This window comes from Falco cherrug, chromosome 4, assembly GCF_023634085.1.
Source record: "Falco cherrug isolate bFalChe1 chromosome 4, bFalChe1.pri, whole genome shotgun sequence".
NCBI classification, from domain to species: Eukaryota; Metazoa; Chordata; class Aves; order Falconiformes; family Falconidae; genus Falco; species Falco cherrug.
The window spans coordinates 66,898,808-66,910,840 of record NC_073700.1 but is presented as its reverse complement, the minus strand read 5'-3'; the positions used below and the strand labels follow the sequence as shown (position 1 = coordinate 66,910,840).

The 12,033-nt window shown below is 39.1% G+C and overlaps 1 protein-coding gene across 2 annotated transcripts in view; it reads left to right on the top strand.

The window, feature by feature from the left end:
- Positions 1 to 12,033, top strand: part of ZEB1 (zinc finger E-box binding homeobox 1) — a 127,056-nt gene that overhangs the window by 91,782 nt on the left and 23,241 nt on the right. For both annotated transcript variants that reach the window (XM_055710117.1, XM_055710116.1), the window contains exon 2: positions 9,959 to 10,159. Coding sequence is in view for 1 of the 2 variants with exons in the window: in XM_055710116.1 (XP_055566091.1) it covers positions 9,959 to 10,159 (201 nt within the window). In the remaining variant the exon portion in view is untranslated. The remainder of the gene's footprint in view (positions 1 to 9,958; positions 10,160 to 12,033) is intronic.

Genomic DNA, 12,033 nt, shown 5'->3' with positions numbered 1-12,033 from the left:
GTTGTCGTTCACTCATCCTTAAGCCCGCGCTGCAGTGCTGAGTGGTTTGGGTACTCGTTGGCAGCCGTGTCTTTTGCGCCATCGTTCTTCTGTCTCCCAAAGGTCCTTTCCAAGCTCTCCTGTGTTGCTATTGCAGCTTCTCTGTCAGGATATTTGTTAGCAGTGTGGATCCACACTCTTTTTGAGGACTATGGGGTTCAGTCACACTTGTCACACAATCTCTAACAGATGGTGGTTACCAGTTCTGGCTGGCGTGTGCCACCAAAAACTCTTGGCTGTCTGAAAAGACCACATATAGCTTTCCTTTCAATTGCTGGTGTGTCCTTCACTCAGGAGTCTGTAAAGAATGTGGCTGATTCCTTCAAAAAGTACATTGTCAAAGGGAGTATATGACCGGGCTGCTTGTAGGAAGGAGGAACAAGGTAGATGGCCCAAGAGGTTCCTCCCCTCTACAAGCTGAGGTTTTGGTGTCAGTATCTTTTAATCATTTTTATAATGGAATGAGCAATGGAAGGTTTTATCCTTCAGACTCTGCAGGCCAGAAGTGTGTGTCCCTTCCAGAGGTGTTTGGCTGCAGGTGCATGTACTTCAATGTCTTAAGTCAGATCAGGAGTGTTTTTGAAGTGAATCTCACTCATTTTGCTTTGACTTGGGAGCATGCCTTTTCTTTATATGGAATGAGAAGATAGGTTCTAGGAGCACTCTTAAGTGTGTTGCAGCCACTATCAAAAATATATTCCCTAAGACTGGACTACAACTAGTTTTATTAAGAGATGACTCTGAAACACGGAGTGTGAACATGAGGTCCTCACCTGTGGTTTCACCACATGCTCCTGTTTCTCTTCTGCCACCCTGCCTGCTAGTGTGGGTACAAGCTCACTGTCCTTGCGGTCAGAACCAGTGACTCTTACAAATCCTTTACTGTCAGTGGGACTTGTTTTCTGATCCCTCTCCTGACTCGGTGTTGGGCTCGGCATCTCAGAAATGATACAGAAGTAAAATCGAATGCCTTGGGTATTTAGTTTGAATAGTCTGGGAGGGAATACATACATTCTTCTGCCCAGAAACCATCTTAGTCACAGGCAAAGCGGGTAGCTGGCTAAAGCAGCCGCCTGCCAGTAGCAGCCAAAGCAGCAGATCCCTCAGCTGCTGGCTGTTGTATTCACCTTGATGGCAGAAACTGTGCTGAGTCTGCCCCACTGGGGAGCCTTGAGCTGCTTCTGCGTCAGGGTTTCTAAATAGCGCGCTACTGAACTGTCCTGTTCCAATGTAATTGTGCATATGGGACTAAGTTTACCCTACATTGACCTAATGATTGGGTGAACAAAGGCAAGTAACAAAAAAATTAATCACTGAGGTTGGAATATTTGCCAGGTTTGCTCCAAGTGTCACTTATGTCATCTCAGAGTCAAGTGTCAGTGCTGTAGCCATTACCCTCACGCTGGGGAACTGATCCTGACTTATATCATCAGGCTGTGCTCCAGACTTTACCATACCAATAAAAAAATTCAACGTTGAGGGTCACTTTGGTTTTAGTGTCAAATACTGATTGATTTAAAAATCATGATTTAAAATTGACAACCAGAAACTTTATTGATTTTAATGTTTGTTGTGTAAGCCAAGCCAAACATTCAGTCTCACTTTTTGTACAGCATTTAGAGCATATTTTAGTATGCAGTCTGCTTGCAAAGCATTTAATTTAAACTCAGAGTTTGAGTTGACACGACCAGACAGTCCAGTACCTGTGTATTGAGATTATTATATACCACAGTACATATTAAGATCCTTGAATTTTATGGGTTTTATTATGTTGGAATATACAAAGTGTGTCAAGCTGCGTTTGACTGGACATTAGTATTCATTTAGGAGGTGTAAAATTATTTTGAATTAGACCTTTATTAGTTAAACAAAACTATCAGAAATGAGCTCAGTACATGTAAATATTTAGACTTACAATTTTACAACTATTCATTTGTTTATATAAACACACTTTGGAGATGTAAGATTGATCCCTTCAGGCAGAAGGACTGAATCCCGTTCCCCTTTCCCTATGTGAGCATGTCTATGTCTAAATAGTGAGTTGACCTTTTATATATAAAACATAGTTCTGTTCTCCAGTTATAGCACATACACAGTTCTTAAAAGCAGAATAAATTTTTTTAAAATCACATGTTTTTAAATTAAATGTAAGATTACTTCAGAAACTAATCTCTGGCAGGGTTGGGTTTTTTTTCTTGAATGATTTAATTAAGAGTATAATACAGTTTCCTCACACTTTCCACATAATAAAATCTCATTGTAGTGTATTTTTACTGAATTCAACAAGTTGCCGAATGCAATGTTTTCTAATGCTTCCACTCCCCTCTGTAGTGCTGCTGGGTGTCTGGATACTATGGAAAGTACGCTGCTGCCTGATGGAAGCTATGACATGAACTGGGAAGCAGTGAATATGTTCTAAGGGTTGCATGTACTTGTTTGCGAGGTAATGGTGCTGTTTCCAAATAGCAGTAGTAAGGCAGATAAAATACAAGGTAGGTACAAGTGAAGCAATGTATGTGGAGGGAGGAGCAGGGTGCAGTGATGGGTATTGAGCTGATTTTTACATTCAGGAACAGCACTGCAGAACAGAACAGAAAATAAACCTGTAGTAGTGTCAGTTTAATCACTTGTAGCAGTCAAGAAAACTCCTAGGATATGACTTGCATTATTAGAAAACAGATAGAGAAGAAAACAGCACCTTGTTGTGCTTCTGTTCTAATCCATGATGCATGCACCTGAATGCTAGGTGCAGTTCTAGGTTGTCATCTCTGCCTGCTGTAGACACAGTGATGCAGCAGAACAGAAGGTCCAGAGAGGTGCTGCAAAAATAATCAGTGAAACAACTTCTGTATGAGTAACAAGTGGACAAGGACTCTTCATGTTGGAAGGGAGGGCTGTGCAATGAAGGATATAAATCATGAACAGCACAGAGGACACGAGTGGAGAGGATTTAGGGGACACCCACTGAATCTAGCGCAGAGTGTGTTCAAAATCAGCAGAGGAACCTTACTCTTCCCACCACAGAGCTGTGAAACTGCTTGCCTCAGAATAATGTGGATGCCAATGTTTACATGAATTTAAAGTAACCAGACAAGTTCACAGAAAATGAGGCTATTAGATGTGCAGACAACATGTCTCATTTATGAATTCCAGGAGCCAAACAACTACTGGAAACAGGCAGAGAATTTTAAAAGAAGCATCGACACATGCCTTCCCTTTTCTTAAGCTCTTCCCTGTGCTTCTGCTTCAGATAGTAACATGGTTCTGTATATATTATTGCATGGAAGGTATTTATTAATTTCAAGTGTATGTATTAAACCAAGAGGAACAATATGAAAAGAACATAAAGGTCTAACTTTACTGGGAAGCTTATCAGTGGAGAGGTGTAAGTATGGCATTCCGTTTGTAGTATGTAATAAGGAGTAGTAATAAAATTAATAGTATACTCCGAAGTCTAAATATAAACTATTGAATGCTAAATTATCAGGTTTCTGCCTTTTCAATACATTTTGCTTAAAATATTTTTAAGACTATAGCAAAATAATATATAGGTGCAGATTTTCCGTTGGGCTGACAGAGAATAAATGGTTCCCAAGAGATGGTTGCAGGCTGTCAGAGCAGAAATCCGTGAACCAAGAATGCACTTCACAGAGCACAGGAGTTGTTCCAGTTTGTAGAATGAAAGATTTCTTTTCTAACAGTATTCATGAATAAGCTTTCAAATTTTTTTATTGGAACTTGGAAGAGCTTTTAGAAGTAGGATTTCTAAAAGATAAGAATCCCTCTGTTCTAGATCTGCGGCCTTTTTAGTGTTGAGATACTGAGCCCACACAACTTCAATGTGCTGGTTACGTGTCCAACATATTAAAAAGTTCAAGGGTGTTTGTGTTAACTCACAAATTCCTAAAAGTTGTTTTTTGGTTTTTTTTCAACGGAAGTAGGTAGAATTTTGGATTAAGTATGGAGACATATAAAAGAGTCAGGTAGTAAGAATATTGGACCAGACTCTCTACATAAAAGGCAGTGGCCACTAGCAAGTATTGAAGAAAGGATTGTAACAGATCAGGTTCAAAGCTTTAAAGTATGCTTCCAGAACTTGGTAATACATATTAGAGATAACAAATAGGTTCTGTTGAAGCTTGTCCTTTTTTTAGTGCAGTTCTGTGCTGTTGCCACCGGATCTCCAATTATTCCAATACATATTCCAACACATACATTTTTTCTTGTTGAGATGACTAAATTCCTATCAGAATTTAATATGAACTTGATTGGGTCATTCTTCGTGTTGGGAGTGTCATCTTTCATATCATCTAGTGACTCTGAGGGCAAATCTGGATGGGGGAGCAGTGAGCAGGTACGTGCTGCCAGCTTTTTGAGAAGCTTTCCTTCTGTTACCACCCAGGTTGTTTGCCTTTTGGGGGATTCTCCCGTTATAGTATATGCTGTGGAATCAGTCAGTCCTATAGTCTTTCATCAGCACAGTATTATTGTTTGCCTTAAATTTCCTGGGTTCATTGGTTTTAAATCAAAGAACTAAAAATTCTTTTCCTTTTAAGTACTGTATTTGAATTTGGCTAGACATATGCCTAGCTGTATTCAACCAGCAAAATAATATATTTCTGTGTTTTAGCTCTTTAATTTGCTAATTCTATTTGAACATATTTCTTTTTTAATTAGAGTTGTGCAACATCATACATCTTTTATGCATTTAGGACTGTAAAAATCCAGAAAGCAAAGCTCACTTTCTGCCATTCATTTTACAGTCATTTACTCTTAGAGCAATGAAAGCTTCAACCACAGGTACTCATTTATTCTTTAAGAATCAAGATACCTGTAGCAAGACAGTGACCAACAGGAAAAGAAGCAACTATGGCTCATACGATTTATTTTTTGTGTGTTGTTGTTTTTTTAATTTATATTTCAGCTTCATTTCAGAAGATATATAGTAATGATGTAAAATTTTTTTGTTGACTAAGTATTTAGTCTTCAGTGTCATTTGTAATACATATGTTGAAAATGGGGCCTTCTTTTCTAGTGATCTGTGAAAGTAAACGTAAAATTAATAATGAAACTGTTTAATACAGTAATGTATGTTTTTATGCTAAGGTTACATGCTATACGGTGGACAGAATAGGCCCGTATGTCTGTTATACATTGTGTGTGCTTGTCTGCTGGCCTGTTTTCAGAGGCTTACGGCCATGGTTCATGTTTTGAGTGAGACGTAGCTTTTACAGTTGAAGATAAGGTTCCCTTCAGCGATCTGCTTCTTCCCTCCCTGCTGCTGACAGCCGTCCCCAGAGCAGTGGTGGCGGAGGGTGATGTCACCTCCCTAGCTGTCCCTGCTTTTCAGAGGGCAGTGTCTCATTGTGTAGACGCTGGTTACTGTGTGTGCCAGTTTCCTGTGATCCAGCCTGAATTATTTAGTTTAGGCAGTCACTACTTTTAAATTACGTTAACTAAAAGTAAATATTACTGAAGTTTGAAGTATTTGTAGTTACTTCGTTGGAAAGCTGTAACTGTTCTTCTAAGTGAGGTTTTACATGTGTTTTTTATTTTCTGCATGGGATATTTGGCCAAATTAGAAGCCCCTTGAAGTCATAGTTTATGTATATTCAATTGAATTTCTTTCAGAGGTTGTAAGCAGTAGTCTCTACATACTGCTTTTGTGTTGAGTGTGTTTCAATCTCTATCCAAAAAGGTTTAATTAAATTTATGCCTCCCAACTTCAGCAGTTACTGTGGTGCCAGGCATCAAGCGAGCCTCATGAGCTTGTTGTCCTCTTCTATCAGCGGTGGCTGTTCTGAGGAAACATCAAGGACAAGAAGAAAAAACACCCAAAGTGATGTGCGGATAGGGAAGGTCTAAATTTGGCTCTAGGATTGAACTGGAGGAGGGTGGCTACCCCCGGAGTTGGATGCCAGGTGCCATAGTTCCATGGTTTCTTCAGTGTCTTCAAAGAGCTGTGAAACACGTACCCAAAACGTGCCTGAAGCAAATGAAGATGGCAGCCTGCTACTGCCACCCCTTAGTCTTTAGGGCACCAGAAGCAGAACTGCATTGCTAAGCTGAGCTTTGCAGCCATGCAGGCATCGGTGTGGTACCATGTAATGGGGTTTTAATTTGAATTGGCTAAAAATATAGTCAATTACAGAGTTTCATTGTTTTTTAACCATCGTTTCTATGAAAGAATATTGATCGTTACATTCTTTGAAATCAAACACTTGACTTTGAAAGTCGAGCATTCAAAAAAAGTTGGAAAATGTCAGAATGAAGATTGTTCAAACTGTTTTAATTTGTCCCTTGCATGTATGCGTAATGATAAGATCTTTAATTATGTGATCACATAATATTTTTCACAGGAGGAATGGTGCCCGGAGAATGAATCAGGGGTGTTTATTAAAGGAAGCTGTTGCCTCCAGAACCCTTGCCTTAATTGCTGGAAAGTGTAGTAATTTAAGTAAAGGGCTGCAGGAATCAAAGCGTGCTCTCTAAGGCATTTGAAAGCTCCACTGAAAGACTGGATTTTATTCTCTCTGTTTCAAGGAGGCTTTATGTGGTTCTGGAAGGTCACTTATTTTGGAGGTGATCTCTGTGTTTCTAGTTGCTGTGGTACACAGGCCGAGGTAGCTGGGCTCTGAGCACAGCTGCTTTTGAAATGAACACAGGTGTGCTTTGAAAATATAAAATGCTGTATAAATGCAAAATCCTCTGAAAAGTAAGGCCCAAAATGCCTTACACTGACGTGGCAGTGCCACGATTGCCAAAAGAATCCTCTGGTTTTTAAGCAGACAGTTTCTTCTCTGTGAAACGGAGGAACTGTCACCCTACTGCAGTTCAGTTAATTATATGTTTTGAAGCATTCCTGCTGAATGTCATGTAGGGAAATTATATATAATATATATAATCATATAATTGTATAATATATAGCTATAATATGTGGTATATACATATATAATGCCTTATCTAATATATGATATATTATATGTAATGAGGAATCCCATTTTGGCTAACATCCTGTAAATGAGGCTTTGGGAATGCTGCTGGCTGATGGGGATAAAAAGAATGAGCAATCACTTTGCAATCTGAAAAAAATGAGGCAGGATGCTACAAATACTCAGTTCATTCCATGAAACTGAGCATTTCCTGTGTGTTTGCCATCAGTGCACCAGATGAGTCAAGGATCCTGTAGAGGGAAAACAACATTAAATAATTTAGTTAGAGTTACATACAGATAATATGGACTTTTCTGTTGTTTTAAGTGCTCGACTTTCTGCTACAGTTGGTGTGTGGGTTGCCTGGCGATCCCAAATGTGCCGAGCCCTTTATTTCCCCCAAAGCTCTTCATAAGAGGAAAACAGGAACATCAGAGCCAGATTTCTTGCTGATTTTGTTGTGTTGCCTTGTTGATAACTGGTCTTTGGTGGCAGGAGCCAAAATCCCAAAGATCGTTTGTTCCTCACTTTTTATGGAGAAGGAGGAATTTTAAAGTTTTGCAGAGTTAGCATGTGAGTGAGTGTAGTGAGAATGTATGAAAACGTTTCAAGGTAGAGTCGTAATTATTAGATTATATTTAAAATAAAATATATGATGAGGAAAAGAAGATAAATTTCTTCTCCTTAAGTGGAATTCTTCAGGACAAACTTTTTGATTGTATTTTTGGTTTCCAGAAAAGCTACTCTAAATCTAATATAGGGGTTTCTACTAAATTTCCCAAACTAAACAGGAAATGTATTTTTAAAAAATCAAGTCTTCATTATCTACGTTACTGAAGCCTGAACTTATGCCTGTAAATTTTGATCCATGCTCTTACTGATCTCCTTTGCATGTGTCAAAGGTGAATATGTTGGTGTTTTACATTAATAATCCTCTGCATCTAAGCATCACTGTAAAAACCACTTAAGACAACAGGCTAAATAATTTTTCCATTTCCTCCTGTTTTATGTCTGTTCTTACGCTTTTTTTTATAAAGTTGCATTTACCATTTCTCAGGCAAATGAATTAATAAATCTCTTCTGCTTTGGTGAAGGAATACAAGTAGGTCTTCTCTTTCACACAATGTTACAGCATCCCTTACAGTGCCTATTTTACTTTGCAAAATCTGTTACAGAATATAAAGTAAATATCAATTTACTGATTGGAATGGACCAGACACTAGCGTCTAGGCAATCTGCCTAAATTTGTTGTCCTAGAAGAGGTCAATACCATAAATAGTGGGGCATTACTACATTTTTCAAATAAGACTGTGTGTATAAAATATGGAAATATGGAATGATTGTTTTAAATTCAAAAGGCTCTTTTGTCATGCTTATGCATGTTCTAGATGAGATGTTTATCTCCTGAATTGGAAGAACATGAGATAGTAGCCTGTCAGCTCATAATCTTACTCACTTTCCCTGCTTAAATGCATTTTTAAATGACTAGAATACTTACCTTGGGAAAAGAAAATAAATTTAAAAAAGCTAACTTCAGAAGAGCAGGAGTCTAGTTTGATATTTATCTACCTTCATAGGCAGGATTTCACATGAAAGAATCAGTCTGGCTTTTCATGTGCTAACAGTGACAGCATGCAGGTACCACAAAGTAGCACATGCATATGTGCCTCCCAGGTATGACCCTGATAGCCACTGCAGGAGTACTGCAGCCAAGGCAACTCTTGTTAGTTGTTGATTGATAAATTTATTCTCTTTTCTTAAACCGGATTTCGAAGCATTTCAGTAAGTTCAAACTTGGCAGTGAAGAAGTAATACACATATAGATATAAATGTTTAATAGTTTAACTTCAGTGTGAGTAACAAGACATTTCAACAGATTGTGAAAGTAATTTTTTTCTTAATACTTAATCCTTACAGTTTAAATTGAAATGGCCGTAGCTGATCTTTTGTGCTTGCTTACTTATGAAGACTATTTAATAATAATCTGCTCCCATGTGACAGAAACATATATATCATCATGTAATCCTTTGTTCACAAGACTCGCACAATATGTTCTCCAGGCTGAAAAAGTAAGAGTTATTACCTTTTCATGGTAGCTGGGGAAATGTTATGCGAGATTTTCTTTCTAAGTCACCTCTGGATTTTTCTTTTACTATTCTTCCTGCTGAGTCTTTAGCGTGATCTTTGGGTATGAGGGTTTTACAAGAGCATTTTAGTTTGGATCAGGAGCCTTAGGCCTTCTGAATCAGATCTCCTTATGTTCCCATTTTTTTGCTCCTTGATTCACATTCCTGGAGCATGGGAGTGGCATCGGTTACAGGCAAAGCTGGCACGAGATGGGCTGGGTGAGCACAGAGAGAGTGCAGAGCTGCCGGCAAGCGTTTGCTCCGTGGGACCGGGCAAGAGCGACTGAGCTACGTGTGCTCAGCCTGGGGTCGCTTGATCTTCAGTGCCAGTTGTTTCCCTATAGTTTTGTTCCTTCTGTACCCCACTGATTGCTGTATACATACAGCTTATCCTCGTTACACACATCTGTCTGTAACAAAATTTTGGTTATCAGTATTAAGTGTTTCACAGGCTATTGACCAGGCTGTAGTATTCTTAAAGGAAACAAACAGTAATGCTGGCATCCAGATTGGAGCGATCCAGTTGGAAGCTTGCTGCTTCAGTGTGGCCCAGAAGAGAACTCAGGAGTTGTCCGCTGCCTTTCCTTGTGCAGCCTCACGCTGGGTGTGCAGGAGTGAGAGCTGTTGTGGTTGCTAGCAGTGGTGGGAGCCCAGCAGCTGCCAGCTGTCTCCTTGTGTGCCACTGTTATGTCCAAGTTGCTGACAAGCCGCTGCCATCCCCATGTGGAAAGAAGGGATAATAATGTGACTCCACAGAGGGGCCCCAGATATAGCATCTGGCCACAGTACTGAAAGTTTTGGACCTCCATGCTGTAAATTAAGAGTATATTGATCAGCATTTTGCTTTTTGTCTGTCCACAGTCACCAATTATAATAACGTGGTAGAAGCAAACTCAGATTCAGACGATGAAGATAAATTGCATATAGTGGAAGAAGAAAGTGTAACTGATGCAGCAGACTGTGATGCTAGTGTGCCAGAAGATGACTTGCCAACAGACCATACAGTATTACCAGAAAACAGTGAAAGAGAAGGGAGTACAAACAGTTGCTGGGAAGATGAAGGTATGTTCATTTTCACTGATGATGCTATGTAGAGAAAGGTTTCTAAAATGAAGATTCGATAGGGCTTTTTTTGGTCACTTTGTTATTGAGATAACATGTAATATTTGCAATAAAAAAGATTTTTTAATGTATTTATTGTAATATATTTTACGTTCATTCTTTAATATTTGAGTCAGATTCAGAGGTGCATTCATGCCGTTGGCATTGTTAAACAGGAGGTTCAGGTCTGTAGATGCAGCTTTCTCAAGGGTGATCAGAGACTATAGTTACTTGCTTCCCAATTGCTTCCCAATCTTTTTGCATGACAGGTCTCTGCCAAAGCTCCCAGTAAGATTCAGGGTTTGCTCAGCTTGGAGAGAAAGTGATAAGCCAAAACCATGACACAAAATGATACTCAGATGTAAATTTCTCCTTGTGAGCTGTTTCTGCCTTTTCCCTTGTAAAATATAGCCAGAAATCTTTTTTTCCAGTTACTAGGTTTAGAATAATCTATGTTGCTCATAATGAATCTGTATTTTGAAAACACTGGAAGGAGGTAAATGTTGTACATATTATGCAGTAGCTTTAGGAGCTGAAAATGTGAAGCCATCAGGAAATGGGCCTTTTACTGTGGAATCAGATACTGAGTTTCATAATATCACACAGCATGCTTCCATTTGAGCCAAATTGGGATAAATGCATAAATTAGTGGAATTTATTGCAGAATTTGGCCTTAATCCCCTGAAAGATGCAGAATATTTTCTGGCATATCCTTGTTTGTGTCTGAACTCCAGCCGCAGTTCTTTAGCATCCACCTTGTTAAAACTGGTGGTTTAAGACAAATTGCATGACCTCACGTCTAAATAAATGGAAAGCAGTCATATGGTCCCTAACTGCGATCCAGCTGAGAGAGAGCAGCTGAGAGTTCAAAGAATAGCATCAACTCAGCCTGTTTTTACATAGCTGCTATTGCCAAGATATGCTGTGCAGGGAAATGAGTATTCTGGAGCTAAATTATTAGGTAGATGATTTTCTTAGTTATCCTGTAATATTTTTGCTCTGTTGCAGCTATATCTATCAGGAACTGCAGGGCTGTGTGTGCACAGTTTCTTGAACCCTTCACGCACATGTGTAGAAACCCTGAAATAGGGATTGAAGAAGAGCGCTGGCTCACAGAGGTGCTGGGTCAAGACCCTTTGGGCTGAGTGTTTCCTGAAGAGGTACCTACAGGTGGTTGCGACACGTCACACGTGACACATCTGTCTTGCCTCGGAAAAACTTCTGGGGTTTTTCAGAGCTCTAGACGTGTGATGGCACCTTCTTTGACTCCTTATTTCAAATGTGCCATTTTTAACCTTTTAAAATTTGTTTGCTAAAATGAAGCATTTGAGGCAAATTCTACTGTGATTGTAGAATCACCATGTAGGCAGTGCTTTCTCTGCTTTGGTCATCGCTGACGAAGACAGGCTTTCAGACAAAAGATTAAAAACACTTGCCATACAGGCTTGCATTAACTACCATAAATTTCTTCTATAAAAATTATGCGTTCTGAAGCCTCTTTTGTAGCACTCCAGAGCGTTGTTTATTTGATAAGATTTTTTTGAAATAAGTTGTTTGAATTTCTGGCAATGACTACAAGAGAAAAATGAAGGCTACATTAGGTTTTGTGGAGGTTTGATTCACAATAGTAAAGTACTATTTACTTTTTATAGCTTTCCTAGAAGGAAACGCGTGACCTGAAAATCATATCATCAGTCTTGGCTGCTCACTAGAAATCCGGAGAGAGCGGTATTGAATACATGATCTCCCTTATACAGGGAAAGGTACTGAGGGTGGTGTCCATGCAACACGAATACCATCTTCAGGACTGGCGATTATTTTTAGAAAACATACAC